This window comes from Danio aesculapii, chromosome 7, assembly GCF_903798145.1.
Source record: "Danio aesculapii chromosome 7, fDanAes4.1, whole genome shotgun sequence".
Lineage (NCBI taxonomy): Eukaryota > Metazoa > Chordata > Actinopteri > Cypriniformes > Danionidae > Danio > Danio aesculapii.
Genome location: NC_079441.1, coordinates 65760491 through 65785490, shown reverse-complemented (window position 1 = coordinate 65785490; position 25000 = coordinate 65760491). Strand labels below are relative to the sequence as shown.

The 25000-nt window shown below is 38.2% G+C and overlaps 1 protein-coding gene across 4 annotated transcripts in view; it reads right to left on the bottom strand.

Annotated features, from left to right (window-relative positions):
* Positions 1–25000, bottom strand: part of sbf2 (SET binding factor 2) — a 309070-nt gene that overhangs the window by 32768 nt on the left and 251302 nt on the right. The window contains exons 29-33 of one of the 4 annotated variants that reach the window (XM_056462363.1): positions 22988–23071; positions 18219–18293; positions 9334–9512; positions 6274–6450; positions 5608–5709 (exon numbers count right to left, since the gene is read on the bottom strand). In XM_056462363.1, the coding sequence (XP_056318338.1) occupies positions 5608–5709; positions 6274–6450; positions 9334–9512; positions 18219–18293; positions 22988–23071 (617 nt within the window). The remainder of the gene's footprint in view (positions 1–5607; positions 5710–6273; positions 6451–9333; positions 9513–18218; positions 18294–22987; positions 23072–25000) is intronic. The other 3 variants (XM_056462364.1, XM_056462365.1, XM_056462366.1) reach the window with 3 other exon arrangements.

Sequence of the window (25000 nt, the reverse complement as noted above, 5' to 3'; positions counted from 1 at the left end):
GATAAAGAACAAAAACATGGTTTGGCTTAGCAAACTTCACCCAAAATACTTCCTTTCACAGAAAGACTCCTTCTCTGATGACCTTAACCACTGAAGTAACAACTGATACTACTTTCATTTTACACACACTTACAGTTCAACTTTGCAAACACACTTCAAGAAAAAAATGTATTTGAACGCCACTTCAAAAATGTCTGCTAAATGCTATGGATTTTCTTTAGAACCAGGAGTTTCCAAGAGTTAAATAAAATATAATTATCTTAAGCATTATCAGAACAACATAATCAAGTAATCAGTAATATTACGACACCTTCCAAAACTGAAAACATGGCCGCGTGACAAAAAGCGTGATTCTGTTCTCTCCTACAGAGCCAGACACATGGAGCCTATTTAGACAGAGCAGATTGGGCCTACAAAGAGAATGGCAGAAGCAGAGGTCAACAGAAACAATCTTGTTCAGACACGTGCCCGATTCTGGCACTGACCACAGGATAACTGTTAACTGAGCAAGTATGCATGGAAAATATTACCTGTTAACACCAAAATGAACAACAACAACAAGAAAAAAAATACATAACCCTCAAGTTTACAGGGCAGCCGTGGCCTAACGGTTAGAAAGAGGGACTGGTACTGTAAGGCAAAGGTTGTGGGTTTGAGTCTTCAGTCTGGCAGGGATTGTATAGAAATAACCAGTGCTTTCTGCCAACCTCAATTCCACATCTGAGGCTAGACCCTTTTTAAAGGCAGAAAAAGTACAAGGTATTTCCATTAAGAATCAGAAGCGCAATACACAGTCATCATACTGTCCATAGTAAACACACACTCTAAACTGACGTCAAAGACATTGGTAAAAATGTCTCTTCTCTCCTCCACCAACACACCACATGACAACCTCGAAACATTATGCAAATCTTAGTGTACCTCACACAGGTGAGTGGGCTTGACAAACCACCTGTAGAAATCACTTTCATCTCTCTGACTCCTTTTTCTTTGTCAGTTTTGCACATTTGCACCAGACACTTTCTCACAATCACTCCATATCTATATAAAACACTGTCATTTATGAAGTGTGCTTCACATTAGGTAAGTGGGCTTGAAAAACCGTGCGTAGAAACACTATTTTCTCTTCAAAAAAAGTAAAAGAGTGTATTTAGATTGCTAGACGACCCTCAACAGTTTTCTCAGAGGATGACAAGCTGACAAAACAAAACATTGCTGTAGCTCTGACTGCAGTTTTTGGGTGTACATTCTATACAAAGTATGAAGCTTATTGGTCAGTTTTTGACATGTGACTCGCTGCATGCTCGCACATTCTGAAAAGTTAGATGTTTTTAACTACCTGTAGGTGTGTCTGGAAGGCACTGCTTGAGCTCCTAATATGGGTGTGCAAGCCGCGCGCCTCCATTGGAAATAATTAACTTTCTCGCAGAAAAGAAAACATGTGAAAGCCCTTAAGGCCACTGTTATTTGCGATCTCTAGCTGTTGATCTTCTTGCACAGACATCCTGGATTCACCTGTCTGTTTCTTACTCATTTGGCTAGCTTGTGGGATAAATTTTGGCGCTCATGTCAGTGAGATGTAAGCGAGAGAATACAGTCATTTTTCAAAATAAAAGATTTTTCAACATAAAAAGATCGTTCAGACTCAGATAATAAATAAAACGGAAATAATTAATGATTTCTTGTACAGCCTGGTACTAACTGATCTATGGACCGGTACCAGTTCATGGCCCAGTGGTTGGGGACCACTGTGCTAAATGACTATATGTAACCAAAGTTGCTTTTTTAGCGCACATCTATAGAACACAAGTGTTTCTGAAGCTTCATATAATTGCAGTTGAACCAATGAAGTCGCACTGAATGCTTTTACAACGTTTTTGGTTTCTTTTCTGGACTTTGAGACAGCTTTGACCATTGCTGTATTTGAACGGACAGAGAGCTCCTGGATTTCATCTAAAATATCTTCATATGTGTTCCAAAGATGAACAAAGGTCTCAGGGAATTGAGACGACACAAGGGTGAGCAATTAATGACAGAATTTGGTTAAAATTTATTTTAAGGTGACGTAGTTACAGGGTAACTATTGAGTAATATTAAGCAATTACTTGTAATTAGTTACGTGTAATTATGCACAACTCATTCTTATTACTATAGTAAGTGCATGGAACATGTGTAACTACGTCGCCTTAAATTAAAGTGTTACCAAGAAACTACATTTTGGGTGAACTAAACCAACAAACAGGATGATTAATATCTGAATGTTCTGACAATGTTTTTGGTTCCTTTTCTGGACCTTGAACTGACTTTGAGGGTCAGAGAGCTCCTGGATTTCATCTAAAATAACTTAATTTGTGTTCTAAAGATGAACGAAGGTCTCAGGGGATTGGGACGACACAAGGGTGAGCAATTAATGACAGAATTTGGTTACAATTTATTTTAAGGTGATGTAGTTACAGTGTAAACATTGAGTAATATTACATGTACTTTCTCTATGGTTAAGGTTAGAATATGGGTTAGGTACGTGTAATTATGCATAATTCATTGTAATTACTATAGTAAGTGCATAGAACATTTGTAACTACGTCACCTTAAATTAAAGTGTTACAAAGAAACTTTATTTTGGGTGAACTAAACCAACAAACAGGATGATTAATATCTGAATGTTCTAACGATGTTTTTGGTTCCTTTTCTGGGCTTTGAACTGACTTTGAACTCAGAACCATTGCTGTCTATGGAGGGTCAGAGAGCTCCTGGATTTCATCTAAAATATCTTATTTTGTGCTACAAAGATGAACGAAGGTCTCAGGGGATTGGGACAACATGAGGATAAGTAATTAATAACAGAGTTTGGTTACAATTTATTTTAAGGTGACCTAGTTACAGTGTAAATATTGAGTAATATTAGGTAATTACATGTACTTCCTATATGGTTGGGGTTAGAATGTGGGTTAGTTACATGTAATTATGCATAATTCATTGTAATTGCTATAGTAAGTGCATGGAACATGTGTAATGTCGCCTTAAATTAAAGTGTTACCAAGAAACTACATTTTGGGTGAACTAAACCAACAAACAGGATGATTAATATCTGAATGTTCTGACGATGTTTTTGGTTCCTTTTCTGGACTTTGAACTGACTTTGAGGGTCAGAGAGCTCCTGGATTTCATCTAAAATATCTTAATTTGTGTTCCAAAGATGAACGAAGGTCTCAGGGGATTGGGACGACACAAGAGTGAGCAATTAATGACAGAATTTGGTTACATTTTATTTTAAGGTGATGTAGTTACAGTGTAAATATTGAGTAATATTACATGTACTTTCTCTATGGTTAAGGTTAGAATATGGGTTAGGCACGTGTAATTATGCATAATTCATTGTAATTACTATAGTAAGAGCATGGAACATGTGTAACTACGTCGCCTTAAATTAAAGTGTTACAAAGAAACTACATTTTGGGTGAACTAACCCTACAAACAGGATGATTAATATCTGAATGTTCTGACGATGTTTTTGGCTCCTTTTCTGGACCTTGAACTGACTTTGAACTTAGGACCATTGCTGTCTATGGAGGGTCAGAGAGCTCCTGGATTTCATCTAAAATATCTTAATTTGTGCTCCAAAGATAAACGAAGGTCTCAGGGAATTGGGACAACATGAGGATAAGTAATTAATAACAGAATTTGGTTACAATTTTGTAAGGTGACCTTGTTACAGTGTAAATATTGAGTAATATTAGGTAATTACATGTACTTCCTATATGGTTGGGGTTAGAATGTGGGTTAGTTACATGTAATTATGCATAATTCATTGTAATTGCTATAGTAAGTGCATGGAACATGTGTAATGTCGCCTTAAATTAAAGTGTTACCAAGAAACTACATTTTGGGTGAACTAAACCAACAAACAGGATGATTAATATCTGAATGTTCTGACGATGTTTTTGGTTCCTTTTCTGGACTTTGAACTGACTTTGAGGGTCAGAGAGCTCCTGGATTTCATCTAAAATATCTTAATTTGCGTTCCAAAGATGAACGAAGGTCTCAGGGGATTGGCACAACACAAGAGTAAGCAATTAATGACAGAATCTGGTTACAATTTATTTTAAGGTGACGTAGTTACAGTGTAAATATTGAGTAATACTACATGTACTTTCTCTATGGTTAAGGTTGGAATATGGGTTAGGTACGTGTAATTATGCATAATTCATTGTAATTACTACAGTAAGTGCATGGAACATGTGTAACTACGTCGCCTTAAATTAAAGTGTTACCAAGAAACTACATTTTGGGTGAACTAAACCAACAAACAGGATGATTAATATCTGAATGTTCTGACGATGTTTTTGGTTCCTTTTCTGGACTTTGAACTGACTTTGAGGGTCAGAGAGCTCCTGGATTTCATCTAAAATATCTTAATTTGCGTTCCAAATATGAACGAAGGTCTCAGGGGATTGGGACGACACAAGGGTGAGCAATTAATGACAGAATTTGGTTACATTTTATTTTAAGGTGATGTAGTTACAGTGTAAATATTGAGTAATGTTACATGTACTTTCTCTATGGTTAAGGTTAGAATATGGGTTAGTTACGTGTAATTACGCATAATTCATTGTAATTACTATAGTAAGTGCATATAACATTTGTAACTACGTCACTTTAAATTAAAGTGTTACAAAGAAACTTTATTTTGGGTGAACTAAACCAACAAACAGGATGATTAATATCTGAATGTTCTGACGATGTTTTTGGTTCCTTTTCTGGGCTTTGAACTGACTTTGAACTCAGAACCATTGCTGTCTATGGAGGGTCAGAGAGCTCCTGGATTTCATCTAAAATATCTTAATTTGTGCTCCAAAGATGAACGAAGGTCTCAGGGGATTGGGACAACATGAGGATAAGTAATTAATAACAGAGTCTGGTTATAATTTTGTAAGGTGACGTAGTTACAGTGTAAATATTGAGTAATATTACATGTACTTTCTATATGGTTAGGGTATGAATATGGGTTAGTTACATGTAATTATGCATAATTCATTGTAACTACTATAGTAAGTGCATGGAACATGTGTAATGTCGCCTTAAATTAAAGTGTTACCAACAAATTACATTTTGGGTGAACTAACCCTACAAACAGGATGATTAATATCTGAATGTTCTGACGATGTTTTTGGTTCCTTTTCTGGGCTTTGAACTGACTTTAAACTCAGGACCATTGTTGTCTATGGAGGGTCAGAGAGCTCCTGGATTTCATCTAAAATATCTTAATTTGTGCTCCAAAGATGAACGAAGGTCTCAGGGGATTGGGACAACATGAGGATAAGTAATAATAACAGAATGTGGTTATAATTTTGTAAGGTGAGTAATATTAGGTAATTCCATGTACTTCCTATATGGTTGGGGTTAGAATGTGGGTTAGTTACATGTAATTGTGCATAATTCATTGTAATTACTATAGTAAGTGCATGGAACATGTGTAACTACGCTACCATAAATTAAAGTGTTACTCATTTAAGGTATTTTTCATTTTTGGGTGAACAAACCCTATACACATTATTAATAATTTCTGTATCACATGATAAGCAAAAGCATTAGGATATAAAAATAAACCTGAGTGGTGATGTCCCAGCCCTCCTCCAGACTAACTAGTACAGATGATCCACTGTCCAGCAACTCCACCGCCACCAGAGCCAGCTGCAGCAGCTTATGTATCTGTTAAACACACACACACATACACACACATACAGAGAGAAAAACACATTCTAAGTTTAGCAATTCCTGTACATTTATTGTAATGCGCTCTGCTGACTAAGAGCTCTCAGAGTGTCTGGGCCAGGATCCTTCAAGATAATATTGTTCTAGAGTCTGAGACACGGTGCAGCGTAAGGCCAAGAGGTTTTGTGAGTGCATGGCTTTTAGCATAGTAAGCGACTTTGTTTTGCTATAATTGCGCTGTGCCATTTTCCCATCTTTGTGTTGTGCAGTTTTTCCCAGGGGTGACTGGTTTTGAGGAGGGCAGGGTCAAATTCACACAGACCAGTGTGTTTCTGTTTTCTTCACATCCCTGCCGGTGGATTTGCAATATATAGGCCACTGAGTCACACTAAGGTGAACGTGCAGATGTTTGAGGAATGTGCGTTCAAAGATCATGCTATGGAATTGAATCAATAATGGGTTTTGAGACTGATCATAGCTTTGATTATAAAGGTGAACATCCCTATAAGGAAAGTTTTACCGGATGATGTAGAAGCTGTATGTGATAAACGTCACGCTAACCTGTAGCATCCACTCGCTCTCCTCCAGAGCCTTCAGGAAGGAGTCTTCTGTGTCTGAAGACATGGCGCTGGGTGCACATGCCCTCAGAAGCTTCTTGAAGGAGGCTTTCACCTGTCTTGTGTCTGCAAACTCCACCGGCACCAGCTCACAATTCAGCGCTGGGTCCAGTTTTAAGCCCTGCCATGGAAAAGCATTTGGTATAAATTGTTAGTTTAGCGGTGTTCAATTTCTGGAAAATCTAAGCATAGAAACACATATTTGAATCAAAGGAATAGTCCATCTATAAATGAAAATTCTATAATTTACACAACCTTGACATGTTCCAAACCTGTTTGACTTTTTTTTTTGCTCTGTTGAACACAAAAGTAGATATTTTGAAGAATGTTGGAAACCACTGACATCCATAGTATTTGTTTTTTCTTACTACGGATGCTAATGGTTACATTAAAAAGTAAACAACAAAGAACAAAACCGTAAACAACAGTCAGCAAGAAAGTAGATATTTTGAAAAATGTTGGAATCTTGTAACCATTGACATCCATAGTAGAATACTATAGAAGTCAATGGTTTCCAACAATCTTCAAAGTATCAAATTTTTTGTTCACCATCTTTTACTGTTTTGTTCAGTGAATATTTTGAAGAATGTTGAAAACCATTGACTTCCATGGTAGGAAAAACAAATACCATGAATGCCAATGGTTACAGGTTTCCAACATTCTTCAAAACAGAAAACTCAAACTGCTTTTGAGCAATTAAGTCAAGGGTGAGTAAACGATGACAGAATTGTCATTTTTGGGTGAACTATCCCATTAGGCCTCTGGGAATACGAGTCAAAAAATTGTATCTACAAAAAAAGAATTAATTACATTTTATCCAAGAGCATAAATTTAAGCAGACCAAGTATTCGACTAATATAAATGAAATTAAATTTCTGGAAAAATCAGAGCATAGAAACACATATTTGAATTAAAGGGATAGTTCACCCAAAAATGAAAATTCGATCATTTACGCAACCTTGACTTGTTCCAAACCAGTTTGAGTTTTATTGTTCTGTTGAACACAAAAGTAGATATTTTGAAGAATGTTAGAAACCATTCCACAATATTTGTTTTTCCTACTATGGATGTCAATAGTTACATTAAAAAGTAAACAACAGTCAACAAAACAGTAAACAAAAAAGTAAACAACAGTCAACAAAACAGTTAACAACAGTGAACAAAAAGTAGACATTTTGAAAAATGTTGGAAACCTGTAACCATTGACATCCATAGTAGAAAAAACAAATACTATGGAAGTCAATGGTTTCCAACATTCTTCAAAATATCTACTTTTGTGTTCAACAGAAAACTCAAATTTTTTGAACAATCAAGTCAAGGATGAGTAAATGATGACAGGATTTTCATTTTTGGATAAACTATCCCATTAAGCCTCTGGGAGCATGAGTCCTTTTTGTTCTGTTGAACACAAAAGTAGATATTTTGAAGAATGTTGAAAACCATTGACTTCCATAGTATTTGTTTTTCCTACTATGGATGTCAATGGTTACAGGTTCCCCACATGCTTCAAAATATGTACTTTTTTGTTCTGTTTTTGAATCAATGATGACAGAATTGTCATTTTTGGGTGAACTATCCCTTCAAGCCTCTGGATATACAAGTCAAAAGTTAGTATCTACAAAAAAGAGAGACGCTTTCATTACATTCTATCCAAGAGCATAAATTTAAGCAGACCAACTATTTGACTAATATGAATGAAATTAAATCTCTGGAAAAATCAGCATAGAAACACATATTTGAATTAAAGGGATAGTTCACCCAAAAATGAAATTCGATCATTTACACAACCTTGACTTGTTCCAAACCAGTTTGATTTTTATTGTTCTGTTGAACACCAAAGTAAATATTTTGAAGAATGTTGGAAACCATTGACTTCCACAGTATTTGTTTTTCCTACTATGGATGTCAAAAGTTACATTAAAAATTAACAACAGCGAACTAAAATGTAAACAACATTGAACAAAACACTAAACAAAAAAGTAAACAACAGTCAACAAAACAGTAAACAACAACGAACAAAACAGTTAACAACAGTGAACAAAAAGTAGATATTTTGAAAAATGTTGGAAACCTGTAACCATTGACATCCATAGTAGAAAAAACACATTTTATGGAAGTCAATGGTTTCTAACATTCTTTAAAATGTCTACTTTTGTGTTCAAAAGAAAACTCAAACTTTTTGAACAATCAAGTCAAGGATGAGTAAATGATGACAGAATTTAGATTTTTGGGTGAAATATCCCATTAAGCCTCCGGGAGTGTGAGTATTTTTTTATTCTGTTGAACACAAAAGTAGATATTTTGAAGAATGTTGGAAACCATTGACTTCCATAAAATTAGTTTTTCCTACTATGGATGTCAATGGTTACAGGTTCCCCACATTCTTCAAAATATCTACTTTTTTGTTCTGTTTTTGAATCGATGATGACAGAATTGTCATTTTTGGGTGAACTATCCCTTCAAGCCTCTGGATATACAAGTCAAAAGTTAGTATCTACAAAAAAAGAGAAGTTTTTATTACATTCTATCCAAGAGCATAAAATAATAAAACTAATATGAATGAAATTAAATTTCCACTTCATAGGCAATAAGAAAACTCAAAACAGACAGTTTATATACAAAGACCAGCCAAATAACTTAAGAGTTTACTTAACTGTCAGCCACTATGATGATTTATCCCAACCACTGGTTTTCATTTTTACATTGAAAGACATTATCAATAAGCTAAAAGCAGTTCCTTTAGGTATCCAAATGTAATATAGTTTCTGCCAAAACATTTCAACTGAGTTAATAAATCAAGGCTTTTAAGAGGTCCTTATCTAGTCATGAATTTATTATGCACTAGAGAGAACACCGTCCAAGTATTTTGAGGGTGATATGACCTAGTACACTTCAACACACACATAACAAGGCATTTTAGAAGCGGACACTTAGTTTGGCCTTTTTATTTATTCACTTTTTTACGCATAACATCAAATCTCCCAAGTGTAACGTGTGTGTTTACCCTAAAGTGAGACTTTTCGCCAAAGATGTAGAGAGCGGCTTGATGCTTTAGGAGCTGAGCCTGCAGGTTCTCGATGCCTGTAGGGGGCGCCAGATCCTTGCCAGCCAACCGCGCGCCCACGTCGGCTACAACGGGATGCTGGATGAATCTGCTGCTGGAGCGCAAACTAGCCCACACACCTTCAGACAGAGAGAAAGAGAGAGAGAGGGATACGAATGTGTGTGTGTGTGTGTGTGTGTGTGTGTGTGTGTGTACATAGGTTAGGCAGTATTACAAAAATAGCTTTAGGAAAACAAACCATCATAACTAATATCGAGGACGAGACTGAATCTGCTGATGTGCTAAATGGAGCTGAGAGTACTTTGCCTTAATGGCTAGCTTAAAACAACTATAAAATCTGCCAAAAAAGAGGAAAAAAATTATTTATAATTATGTGCTTTTGAAATAAGTCTCGTAAAAATGTATTTGTGGAACCATCTAAAAAAATACAGCAAAATATTATAACATTTGATAATAATGCTTAAAATTCTGCAAAACAAACCAAAAATGTATTCTAATATGCTGATTTTGTGCTTGTTTATTATCAATTATTGCTCAATGTCTTGCAATTGTAACTATCAAATGTTGAAAACTGCAAATTTGTTTGATTAATAGATAATAAACAGAACATAAATATTATGCATCAACTGTGGTAAATTATTTATGACACTAATAATAACAAATGGTATCATTTTAGTTTAAGTAACATTCACTACTGGCTGATTATTACCTGCATCTTATTAAGATATTAACTATTATAAAAAACTTGATCTTATTTTAACTATTAATAAGCAGCTAATTAGTAGTTTATTGAGCTAAAAGTCTTAGTTAATAGTTTGTTAATAGCATTAATTGCACATCGAAAATCGACCAAATCAGCATGTTAATATGATTTCTCAAAGATCGCTAAAAACTGGAGTAATGATGCTGAAATTTAAACAACACTTTAAAAGGCATTCAAATAAACCACAATTAGTCAAAATGATAATTTTACAGTATTAATGTTTTTATTAGCAAACAAATGCAGCCTTGGATCTTAAATATTCCAAATTCTTGACCAGTAATGTACATATTGTATATTTGCTAATGCCCATTTAATAATAATAATAATAATAATAATAATAATAATAATATTATTATTATTAATAACAATACTAATACTAATAATACTACAAATAATTTACTACTACTACTACTACTACTACTACTACTACTAATAATAATAATAAATAATAATTGAATAATAATAAGAAGAATTTAATAATAGTAATAATAATTATAATAGTGATGACAATAATAATAATAATAATTTTATTATTATTATTAATATTAATAATAATAATAATAATAATAAATAATTTCATAATAATACTAATACTAATAATACTAATACTAATAATAATAATAATTTTATACTACTTCTACTACTACTACTGTTATGAAGCGGACAGGAGACAGAGGTAAGGAAACGTTAGGGTGTTTATTAAATGACAACAAGGAGCACATGAAGGATAGCCAGGAGGATCAGGAATGATGTTGGGGTCTTTTCCTCCGTGGCTGGGTAACAGGAATACACGAGGATGGACAGCACACACCAGATACAGCTGACAGAGGATGACACAGACTTGGAAGGACTGGAAGACAGGACGATTCGGGAGGACCAGGAAGACTAGGAGGAATACAAAGAGAACAGGTAAGTAAATCGTTTGTTTTAGCTGAGGATGACTACGCTGAGTGGTCGCTCAGTTGTCCGCTTTCGTCGAGACGAGCCCGGACAATGAGCGACTGGAGTGCTGTGCTTTTATCTGGTGCTCGTGAATGTGATGCAGCTGTGTGCTCATTAGAAGTCAGGTGATGGTGATCTTCGTGAGTGGGGGTCGTGAGAGCCTGACCAATCCATGACAGTACCCCCCTCCCCAGGGCCCGCTCCTGAGGGCCGACACCTCCGACGCCGTGGTGGTCTCCCTCTGCCTCTAGGCGCTGGGAACTCAGGGTGGCTCTCATGAAACTCCACCATGAGACTAGGATCGAGAATATCAGCTCTGGGAACCCATGTCCTTTCTTCGGGGCCGTACCCTTCCCAGTCCACCAGGTACTCCAACTGGCCACCACGACGTCGGGAACGCAAGATCTCCTTCACTGCGTAGACGGCTCCTTCTTCTAGGAGCAGTGGAGGAGGGGGTTCCTCTTCGTGGTCAGGCTCTGTGGAGGGAAGAACAGGATCGTGATAGGGTTTCAGGAGTGATACGTGGAATGTAGGGTGAATACGGTAGTGAGAGGGTAATTGTAGTTTGTAGGTGACGGGGTTAACCTGTTCCACGATGGTGAAGGGACCAACAAATCGGGGACTTAACTTGCGAGAGGGCAGTCGCATGCGTATGTCCCGGGTGGATAGCCACACCTTTTGTCCGGGTGTGTATCTGGGTTCTTCAGACCTTCTCCTATCGGCGGTTACCTTGCTTCGACGGACTGCCCTCTGCAGATGTTGATGAGCCTCGTCCCAGACTCTCTCGCTCTCCCGGAACCAGTGATCCACTGCGGGGACATCAGATGGTTCGCCATCCCAGGGAAAGAGCGGTGGTTGGAAGCCCAGGACGCACTGGAATGGCGTGAGTCCGGTGGAGGGTTGCCGCAGTGAATTTTGGGCATATTCTGCCCAGCCCAAATACTGGCTCCAGGAGTTCTGGTGACCACTGCAGAAGGTCCTCAGGAACCGTCCCACCTCCTGAATCTTCCTCTCTGTCTGCCCGTTGGTTTGGGGATGATATCCAGAAGAGAGGCTGACGGCCACACCTAGGAGCTTGAAGAAGGCTTTCCATAGACGTGAGATGAACTGTGGACCTCTGTCCGACACAATATCTTCTGGAATACCAAATGACCTGAAGACTTGATTAAAGATATTGTCGGCAGTTTCAAAGGCTGTGGGAAGACCTTTCAGAGGGATTAGTTTGACAAACTTTGAGAATCTATCTACTATGACTAGAATACAGGTATTACCTTCTGACGAAGGGAGGTCAGTGATAAAGTCCACTCCTAGGTGTGACCAGGGACGGTTCGGAATCGGCAAGGGATGGAGCTTTCCAGCGGGTAGATGACGTGGGCTCTTGGATTGGGCACAGTCCTTACAGCCCTGAACATATTGCCTCACATCCCTTGCCATGTTTGGCCACCAGAATCGTTGGGATACTAGCGAGAGAGTATTGTTGATCCCTGGATGTCCAGTGCCTAGCGAGGTATGTAAGGAGTGGATCAGATCTACCCGGTGTTCAGGTGGTATGAACTGCCGATGAGGAGGGCATCCCGGCGGAGCAGGGGCTTCCGGAGTGGCAACGACTGGAGGAGCGTTCCAGGTGATCGGACAAATGGAGATGTGTTCGGGAAGAATCTTCGTTGGGAGTTCTTCATGATCGTGATGCTCGTGTAAACGAGAGAGAGCGTCTGCTCTTAGATTCTTGGGTCCTGGACGATATGAAATGGAGAAATCAAAACGTGAGAAGAAAAGTGACCATCTGGCTTGACGTGGACATAGTCTCTTGGCCTCTTTGATGTATTGGAGGTTTTTGTGATCTGTGATCACCTGGAACGGATGTTTGGCTCCCTCCAACCAGTGACGCCACTCCTCCAAGGCTAGCTTGATTGCTAGAAGCTCCCTGTCTCCTATGCTGTAATTCTGCTCCGCCGGGCTCAACTTCCGAGAGAAATAGGCACAGGGATGCAGTCGGGGCGGTGTATCATGATGTTGAGATAATACTGCCCCGACGCCGGTGGTGGATGCGTCCACTTCCACCACGAAAGGAAGATTTGGGTCAGGATGAGTCAGGAGTGGGGCCCTTGTGAACTCCTTCTTAAGAAGGCGGAAGGCTGCGGCTGCTTCTTTGGTCCACTCCAGTCCTTTGGGTTTACCCTTGAGGAGATTAGTGAGAGGTGATGTAATCCTGCTGTAGTCCTTGATAAACCGTCTATAAAAGTTAGCAAACCCAAGAAACCTCTGGAGCTCCTTAATGGAAGTGGGTTCTGACCAGGATAGAACAGCCTCAATTTTCTTCCCATCCATACGTATACCGGTTTGGTCAATGATGTATCCCAAGAAATGAATCGACTTCTGGTGGAATGAGCATTTCTCCGCTTTGAGGTAGAGGTGATGTTCTCTCAATGTGTGTAGGACCTCCGCAACGTGTTGGCGATGTTCGGCCTCACTCCGGGAGTAAATGAGGATGTCATCTATGTACACTATTACACAGTGGTGAAGAAACTCCCGGAGGACTTCATGAATGAAGTTTTGGAATACGGAGGGGGCGTTGACCAGACCGTAAGGCATGACCTCATATTCATAGTGGCCAGTAGGGGTCACGAATGCTGTCTTCCATTGGTCCCCCTCACGTATTCTTATCAGATTATACGCGCTGCGGAGGTCCAATTTAGTGAAGACTTTAGCTTCTCGGAGCTGTTCCAAAGCGGCTGGTACCAGAGGAAGGGGATATCGGTATTTTACTGTACCGTTATTTAGGACCCTGTAGTCGATGCATGGACGCAGCCCTCCGTCCTTCTTGGCCACAAAGAAGAAGCTTGAGGCGGCTGGTGATTTTGAGTGACGTATGTACCCCTGACTCAGAGCCTCCCTTATGTAATCTTCCATTGCCTGATTCTCTGGAAGCGAGAGCGGGTAGATCCTACCTCTTGGCAACTGGGCATCTGGAACTAGGTCGATCGCGCAGTCCCATGGCCGATGCGGCGGTAGCTGGGAAGCTCTCTTGGGGCAGAAGACATCATGAAAGGAGCTGTACTCCTTAGGAATGTGGATAGACTGCTTCTCAGGAGGGCTCTCGACCGATGTTGCAAACAAAGAAATGGGGTTCCGACCTTGAAGAGGGAGATTTGGAAAACAGGCAGGTGTACATCCAGATCCCCATTTCTTTATCTCTCCTGTGCCCCAAGAGATGATGGGATCGTGCTTCACCAGCCACGGGCGCCCTAGAATGATGTCCATATTTGCACCCTCCAGAACCAGAAATTGAATCCTCTCTTGATGTAACAACCCCACTTGAAGAAGGATGTCTTCGCATTGTCGATGGATACGGGTCGAAGATCGAGTGCACTGGGTTATCGGTTGTATCTGGTATATATGCGAGGACGCCTCAGTACGGAGGTGGAGTTGACGACAGAGGGATTGGGAGATGAAGTTCCCTGCTGACCCGGAGTCGATGAGGGCTGTGACAAGGAGAGAAATAGAGGCAGTAGTTATTTGTACGGTGGTAGTAAGTGGTTTACATTGTTCAATATTCGTACTGAATACACTCACTGAAGTCCGAATGGGACGAAGGGGACACTCCATACGGGTGTGTCCACTGACACCGCAGTATAGACACAGACCCCGGGTCAGCCTCCTCTGTCGTTCCGCTGATGTCAGTCTTCCAGACTCTATTATCATGGGTTCTGGTTCTGGAGAGGCTGTTGACTCAGGCGATTGGAGGAGTGCAGACGAGGGGGTGATGGTGTCCTGTTGATAGGAACGGAGACGATCGGAACATCGGAGAGAATGTTGGATGAATCTCTCCAGACCCATTGTATCATCTAATGTGGCCAGTTGGATTCGGAGAGTGGGTTCCAAGCCGAGCCGGTACGTGGTCAACAACGATCTCTCATTCCATCCACTTGCAGCTGCTAGAGTGCGAAACCGGAGAGCATATTCCTGTGTAGATAGAGTACCTTGCTTTAGATGATACAGCTGCTCTCCAGCGGCTACTTCCCCATCAGAACGTCCAAACACCTCTTTGAAATACTCCGTGAAGGTAGTGATGGAATTCATGACCGGCCCGGCTTGGTTCCAGATCGTCTCAGCCCATTTAAGTGCAGGTCCAGAGAGTAGAGATACGATGTAGGCGATCTTCGACTTATCTGTGGGATATAGAGAAGGTTGCATTTCGAATATGAGGGAACATTGTAACAGAAAACCATTGCACTCCCCCGCTCCGCCTGAGTAGGGCGCTGGTCGGGCCATGGGACTGGAAGGAAGGGCCGAAGAAGAAACTGTGGAGGCGGAAGTGCTCGGTGCTGGTGGTGCGTTGGAAAGTGGAGCTGGTGGCTGTAGAATCCGCTTCAACTGGTCCACCAGCTCTTGAAGGTGATCGGGGGTGCTCATGTTGTCGTCGTTATGGGTCCGGGCTTCTGTTATGAAGCGGACAGGAGACAGAGGTAAGGAAACGTTAGGGTGTTTATTAAATGACAACAAGGAGCACATGAAGGATAGCCAGGAGGATCAGGAATGATGTTGGGGTCTTTTCCTCCGTGGCTGGGTAACAGGAATACACGAGGATGGACAGCACACACCAGATACAGCTGACAGAGGATGACACAGACTTGGAAGGACTGGAAGACAGGACGATTCGGGAGGACCAGGAAGACTAGGAGGAATACAAAGAGAACAGGTAAGTAAATCGTTTGTTTTAGCTGAGGATGACTACGCTGAGTGGTCGCTCAGTTGTCCGCTTTCGTCGAGACGAGCCCGGACAATGAGCGACTGGAGTGCTGTGCTTTTATCTGGTGCTCGTGAATGTGATGCAGCTGTGTGCTCATTAGAAGTCAGGTGATGGTGATCTTCGTGAGTGGGGGTCGTGAGAGCCTGACCAATCCATGACAACTACTACTACTAATACTAATAATAAATAATAATTTAATAATAATAAGAAGAATTTAATAGTAGTAATAATAGTTATAATAATGATGACAATAATAATAATAATAATTATAATAATAATAAATAATTTAATAATAATAATAATACTAATACTAATAATAATTGAATACTACTACTGCTAATAACAATAATAATTTAATAATAATATTAATATGTATTATTATTGATAATAATTTAATACTAATACTACTAATAATTTAATACTACTACTACTAATAATAATTAATAATAATGTAATAATAATCCTAATCCTAATACTACTACTACTACTACTAATAATAATAATTATTATTATTTAATAATAATAATAATAATAATTATTATTATTATTATGTAATAATAATAATAATTATTATAATAATAATAATAACTATTTAATACTACTACTACTAATAATACTAATAATACTAATACTAATAATAATTTAGTACTAATACTAATACTACTACTAACAATAATAAGTAATATTTTGATAGTTTACACCATTAGTGCCATTTTTGTGCCAGAGCACATAATCATATAGTTTACTGACATGTCTTTCAATATTTGTCCAGTTGTGACTTCCTGAAACTTGAATTTCAGCCCACTGCTTCATTTCAGTCATGGACTACATACTATAATCCTGGCAGTACACTGAACGATTCATTGGATTTACTACATTTTTTAAGGTAGAGTAAGGCCCAATCCCAATTCTACCCCTTAGCCCTTCCCCTTACACCTACCCCTCATTTTGAGCGTGCACGCCAAGGGGTAGGGGTGTCCCAATTCTCTTTAGCTCGAAGGCGTAGGGCTAAGGGGAAGGGGTGAAAAGCCCTTCGAACGAAGATTTTTCAGGACCACACTCGAAACCAAGGGGTAAGAAAATCTCCCAGAATACACCAGCCACAACGGCAGCATTGCTGAACCGGGAGGAAGGAGATCCACAAATTAGTATTTTTTGTCATTATTATGAATTTTTACGCCAAACAAACACATGTTTTAATATATTCATAACCGCATTCATGTTTTACTGTCATGCTTTAAAAGAAATGCTTAAAAAAAATCCCTAATAATAACTCCTGTACAGCAGTTCCACAGCATTCTGACACTCGAATACCCTGTCAGATAAGTCTAGTGGCTGGGAATGAGCTTTTTACAGTGTCTGCTATAATGTTAATTTTGGTTTTGGTGAGTTTACATAGATGAATATGGCCACTGTGTAAATGCCCAGTACAGTTACGATCTTATTGCCACATTAGATTATTATGATAACATAATATATGCCTTTAGTGATTTCCTGAAGATAAATACCAAAAAATAACCCAACTGGAATAACTACAGCAGTCCCGGTCGTCTGATCTCATATGAAGCAAGAGATCACGATGGCATTTGATGACGTGTGCAGGTGCTGTAGTGCTGTCCCAATTCTTAGGGGTAAATTTTGAAGCCCTTCCCCTTAACCCTCAGTTGTAAGGGCCAAGAGGAAGAGGAAGGGGTAGGGGTACAAAAATAGAATTGGGATTGGGCCTAAGTGCTTGCAAACAATTTATATGGGTTGAATTTTAACAAACTAATTAAATTTAGTATCCTTCAACTTAATTTACGTACTTTCTCCCAGGACCATTTATATCAAAGTTGATATTTAGCCGCACCATACTGGTGTTTCTTAACATCTAGTGTTTACGAGGTGGGTTGCTCAAACCCCCAACCTGGAGGACCAGGACATACACACATATACACTACAGACAATTTAGCTTACCCAATTGACCTAACATGTGTCTTTGGACTGTGGGGGAAACTGGAGCACCCGGAGGAAACCCACGCCAATACGGGGAGAACATGCAAACTCCACACAGAAATGCCAACTGATCCAGCCAGGGCTCGAACTAGTGACAGCGCTACCCACTGCACCACCATGACACCATCTTCAACCTAATTTGTTTGTTTAAACCCATATAAATTGTTTGCAACCACCCTTAAAAAATGTAGTAAATCCAATGAATATGTTTTCAGTGTATATGAACTACAAACACACTACAAACACTGATGGAGAGCAGAATAATGCTGCTGGCAACCTTGATGTGGTTATATGAATGGAGGTCAAAGAGATGCTGAGAAAAGGTCAGTCAAGTATGGATTGGGTTAGTGTGAATGAGTAAAACGGAAACTATACCTTGATTGTGAATTCTTCCCTTAGCTGAAGCTTTTTGGTTTGAGTGAGTGAATAGTTTATCCCTGTACCCGAGTACTGGTAGATTAAGGGTGCAGGAGTTGGCGGCGGCACGGAGAAACAGGAAATAAAAAACAGAAAACAAAATTCACACACATGCAGCGAACACCCCCTTTCTGAAGACAGATAGTACAGTCATTAGCTCAATGAGACCAGCGAGACGGCTGATTTTTACACCTGGAATTAAAGATTCAGCGTTTTGCCTGATTGGAGAGGAGGGAGAAACATTTCCCTCATTTCCAATTAGTATTTTAATACGTCTTTTTTATCCATGTTTCAGATCTTTTCTTTAAAGGCCGGAACATACCAAGCAGATGGTTGGCCATTTGGCTTCATTGGTGCATCGGACAGCGCCTGTCCAGCTAGTTGGTTTGCTCTGTTGAAATCTCATCAGGTTAAATTTGAAGCTCGATGGCCCAATTCAGCAAATAGACTTAGCATTGAGTGTCAGCTGAAAGAGCAACGAATCAGAACAAAAACTAAAGTGACGTGCTGTAGCAAGTAAACTATTCAAGTCAAGAAGGAACACAAAGAGGCCGGCTGAAACCTCTACATTTCTTAAATATTTGCAAATGGTTTGGATTATTAGACTATCAGACATATTTGCACGTGCGAATCCCTTCGTGGCGAGTTACAACAAAGACTATAGAATACACAAGACGTGTCACTCGTTTACTTTTGAATGGGGAAAAGTGTAACAGTCAATATGGCGAATAAAGCCCCGCCTTCTAGTACAGGAGCCAATCTGCGATCGCTATATGGCGAATAAAACCCACCTTCTAGTACAGGAGCCAATCAGCGATCGCTATAGCATGACAATTGTCCGGGGGAGGGGCTTGGGCTAGACATGAGTTTCTGCAGATTTTGTGGGATACGAACATTAAGAAATTAAACTAAATAGACAGTTGCTGTCTAATTTGATTGGTTATTCATAATATGTAATGTAATTGGAATCTTGGCAAGTAGTTTTGGAGAATTTGATGTTTCCCCATTTAAACAGGATGCCCGAGCATACGAGAGGCCTTTCAAAGATGGCCGCCGAGTGAAATGACTTGCCTTAAAGGGTCTTTGGTTAAAAATAGTATGAAAATGGTACTAAATCTTGCTTTGTTTACTCTTTGCATGTGGAAAATTCCAGTTTCCTTTTGTGGAACGAGAAAACTTAAAGCCACTAGATTTGACCTATTTGACAGCAAGGATTTACCCATTTAGTATGATAATTTGTTTCAAATTAATACAAATTAATAAGTACAGGTCAGATCTGTCACACAAAAAATAATGGGAAATTATATCCCCCATGCTTTGACATTTACTTTCACAAAGGCTATTTGAAACATAAAAGCTGGCACTTTAGTTAGATTTAAGATGTTTTTCCTTGTGAATAAAATCACTTTGTACATTTATACCAATGCCAAGTCTGCTTTTTGGTCATCATGCAGGCAAAATTCAACACTGGTCGACCTGAACTGATGTGTGAAACTGAAGCATTATGCAAAGACGGAGCATCGATGAAGACAGAAGATGATTTACATGAAGGTTTGACAGGGAAGTTATGTCAATGTGATGAATGTGTGAAGAACAGAAGATGGTAAACTACATTTTCAGGAAAGCTAAACAAAAAAAGGAGTGGTACTTGGCTGTTTCTACAATGCTAATGTGTTCTGGGTGGTTCAATCCAAGAAAAACGAAACCCATTCGGCTTTGTTTGCTCAGTTGGCCCGATTTGACACATCAATCATGTAACATGAGCTACAAACGAGTCAATGAAATACGAACGAGTCAACGAAAACGAGTTAATACTTAAGGATTTATATAAACTGTATGTATGAGTAATTATGATGTTGACTTAAACACTACAACTGAAAACACACATGCACAAAGAAAAAGGAAATGAAAAATCAGTTCCACATTTCTGTCGAGACACATGATGGGAATTGTCTTAGCCAGCACCTGCTGGGATATATTTGCCTGTGGTGAAGCAAAACAAAAAAGTCTATTCTATCTATAACCCAGATTTGGAGAAATACGACATGAATAAATCACTGAATCATGACATCGAGTGAGACTTAAGCATCTTATACTCAGCCTCTCTTCAAACTATGAATCGTTTTTCCAAGAACTGGTCACATCATGACCTGACAAAGTATTTTACGATAAGACTTGATGTTCAGAACAAGGCATGTTCGGCAAAAACAAAAACAAGATTACATAATGGGGTATAAATACAGTTGGAATCAGAATTATTAAACCCCCTTTGCTTTTTTTCTTTTTTAAATATTTCGTAAATGATGTTCAACAGAGCAAGGAAATTTTCAAAGTATGTCTGATAATATTTTTTCTTCTGGAGAAAGTCTTATTTGTTTTATTTTATTTGTCTTATTTGTTTTATTTTAGAATAAAAGCATTTTTTAATTTTTTAAATCTATTTTAAGGTCAATATTATTAGCCCCTCTAGGCTATTTTTTTCGATAGTCTACAGAATAAACCATCATTATACAATAACTCGCCTAATTACCCTAACCTGCCTAGTTAACCTAATTAACCTAGTTAAGCCTTTAAATGTCACTTTAAGCTGTATAAAAGTGTCTTGAAAAATATCTAGTCAAATATTATGTACTGTCATCATGGCAAAGATAAAATAAATCAGTTATTAGAAATGAGTTATTAAAACTATTGTGTTTAGTAATGTGTTTAAATTTTTTTTCTCTCCGTTAAACAGAAATTGGGAAGAAAATAATAAATAGGGGCGCTAATAATTCAGGGGGTTTAATAATTCTGATTAAAACTGTATCTATTAAAAAAAAGGTTAACCTAAAACTGAAAACGCTGTCTTTTCCGTCATCTTTACTCACTTCATTTTCACTTATAATTTCTGAAAACAAACCATTAATTTTGCTTGTCTAGAAAATGCTTCTTCATTTAATTATTTTTTTTTAGAAATTTACATTAGAAACAAGACAAAAACTCTAAGCTAAAAAAAACCAAACTGCTGCTGATATGAGAAACACACTGTAAAAACTAACAAAACAGACTCTATCTGGACGCCAAATGCTGGTCAACTGCCGCCTGCTGAATTGGAAGGTCATGGCCTTAAATTGGATCTATTTCATAATCTTCGCATAACACACAAAAAACAACAAAAATAAAAAAATCAAGACATGATTACAGCTTGTAATATCTTAATTAAAGGTGCTGTTTATAAGTTTTTGACTCTTCTAAAGCATTAAAATACCATAATATGTTTGCAGGTATTTAAGAAACTTGTCAAGTGAACATTTTTGTTTATCTGAAAAACAATGCTGAAGTCAGATATTCTGCTTTGAAAATGTGAGTAACGTGCCGGAACGGCTGTCTTTGGTTTGGTTCTTTTGGGTTCAATGCCAGTTTAGCCAATTATATTTCAGCACCCCGGATTGCCTTGATGGAAAACAGAATATTTCATTCATTCATTAAGAAATGCTCTGAAAGCATGAGTCTGTGACTGAAATGCGACCTCGGGTGGAGAGTAGCAGACTCCGAAATGAGATGCAGATTCAGAGATTCACATGAGGTTATTAATTAGCAAATATTATAAATATTAAGAACGTAAACATTTGGTGAGCAGGTTACATTGTAACCCTGCGTCCTAACAACACGCTATGTGATGAGATTTGCAGTGATGAGCAATTTGGCACCTGACGAAACACGACAGATATTTAAATACAGCCATTCAGAAGCACAAAATAGTGCACTTACTGCACTCCAATGAAATGGTAAGGTTTATAATCTAGTTAATACATATTAAACCTCTTTAAGATTATTAAATGTAGATGCTGAACCACTGATATGTGTTGGTTTTGAGTCACAGTTCTAAAGTTCAATTTCAAATGGTTTATTTTATTTATAATCTGAGGTGAATTATCTGCTGCTGCTTTCAGTATATGACAATAAATGTCATGTAAAATAGCATTCAAACTCACATTATTAGCATTTAACACTGAATAAAGCACACAAGATGTACTTGAGGTGATCATTGTCAGTTGTCTGTTGTTCAGCTGCAGGAAACAGAAGCCATTTCCAGTATATCGATTTAAGGTGTTGGTTGGAACCAAAACTCTTATTAATATGGAAAATATTCCTTCTATCGGGTGCCGTTGCTTTTATTAGGAACACGAATTAAATCAGCCTTTAGGCTTGAAAGTCAGGCTCGGTCCTGTTGATTGTCAATCTGGTTACCTGCGCTTTTGTGTGTTGAACCAGGTGTGCAATACCTAGTTCAACCACTGGGTGTCAAACTTACATACTGCACCTTTAAAAGTACTGTGCAGATGTTGACCTTATCGAGGGGGTGAATACTTCTACACCACTTCAAGATCTAAACAGTCATTCATCATGTACTTAAAATGATGAATATCTACATGGCTTGCTTTTTGGATTTCATGAAACATACTGTGCACTTTGGAGGATTGTGGCAACAAATATTCTCAAGTTCAGCAGAATCATCACCGCAAATAAAAAAAAATAATTTTAAACGAGCCAAAGTCAAAGCAGCATGAGTATGTGTGTGTGTGTGTATGTGTGTGGGAAGAGTTGTGGTCTGTGACAAAACCCAGATAATGAGATATCAAGACAGAAGACAGCCAACTAAAGATATCCGATGAAAGATGGGGAATTTGTTCGACGCTAAATATGTCCTTGGGGTCAAGGGAAATGAAGAATGGAGGCCCACTCACCTCCTCTGGTGAAGCTATTGGTGAAGGAAATGTCCAAATGGACAGGGGCCATCTTTGGTATTCTCGATGCCCTGCGTTCGCTTGCTAAACAGATGAAGACACACAAACACACACCACACCGTGCACCGAGCGTCAAGCATAAGCAGAGCAAACACAAGATATCACAGCCTTTTCCAAAGCCTAGCGATTTGTTAACTGCCAACATATAGCATGCTAAGACGGGCTGCACAATATATCCAGTTGAAATCAAAATTATTAGTGCTTTTGAGATATGTATATTGTTGTTCAAATATTTGTGATATTCAATAGAGCAAAGAAATTTTAACAGTAATTCTGATAATATTTTTTTTAGAACAAACCATTCTTATACTATAACATGCATAATTAGCCTAATTAACCCTTTAATGTCACTTTAAGCTACTAGTATCTTGAAAAATATTTAGTAAAATATTATGTACTGTCTTTAGTGATGTAATGGATAACAAATCTCACGGTTCGGATCACATTATAGTTTTTGAGGCACGGATCGGACCATTTTTCGGATTAGCCAAAAGGGGAGGAGACAAGAGTAATGTGCTTTCCATTTATTACAAAAACAGCACTGCAAGACACTTTTGGTTTTAACAAACAGAACTTAGAAGCTGTAATTTTATCAACAATAAAATGAAGAACTAATTAGCTGAATAAAAATAAATTGTAAAATATTCAATACTGTGGAAAAAAAATAAATCACTGTTACTACTACTGTTGCTGATAACGCTAAATATATAAAGTGTATATTTAGCATAAAATGTAAATTTAAATGTATATTTAGTCTCATTTTCAATAAATGGTTCAGTTAATCACTTATAAAACTTCATGTTTCATTGCTAGACGACTCATTTTTGAAGAACTATTCAGTGGCTTATTTTTGATGGCTGGTTGTCGCCACCTATTGGTTAAATAATACAATTGCTGCATTTGAGCGTCGATAAATGCATATGATGGTGATTTTAATCTTTACCATAAACATCAGTGCTTTTATATAAACTATAAACTGTTATCCAAGTACTTTTGTGTTATTTGACTGTTTGTAACTTCATAACTAACTCAAAAGACTAAAGACTGAATATTTTAAGATTAATAAACACAACGTAAATCCCCATCATTAATAATTTATGTTGCGTGGGTGTTGAGATCTCGATCTTTTAATGATTAATCGTGCAGCTTACACTTAATGCATTAATGCAAGCTAAACAAGCAGTGACAGAAAACACCTAAGAAACCCACCACATCCCGAATAACCTACCGGAACTTCTTCCGTCATCATTATATTTTACAGAAAGCCCTAAATGCTTTCATATATGTGATTTGAATGATGTGAGAGGCGATCTCTCTGCGATCGTTACAAATTTAGGATTAATGCACATATATATATATATATATATATTGTTATTAATCCGTGGGTCACGCGTGTTCCGAACCGTGGGTTGCGATCAGTACGAATCACGGATCAACCGTGATCCGTAACACCCCTAACTGTCTTCATGGCAAAGATGAAAGAAATCAGTTATTAGAATTGAGTTATTAAAACTATTATGTTAAGAAATGTGTTAAAAAAAAATCTTCTTTTCGCTAAACAGAAATTGGGGAACAAAAATATACAGGGGGCTAATAATTCTGACTGTAAATTCAAGCAAATAGTAAAGTCTTATTACACCGGTTGCTCGCTGGGATTAAACCTTTATTATGCTTGTAATTACTGTAGTAAACATCTCAACTCAACACTGAAACCCTTAACTGTGGGCCAAAACAAGTGGAATTAGCAAGGATCAGTTAAGGTTATGGATGCTGTGGTGGCTTATATGTGTGAAATGAGTGCAAAAGTACCATACCAGTGGTCTACTAACACAGTTAGTGGTTTAAGGACAGATTTAGGGCCAGTTTCTTGTGGCAGTCCATTCCAAAACACTTCTGAATTCCAGTATAAAGACTTAGAGGCATAGTTCACATGAAAACAAAAGTTTACTACTC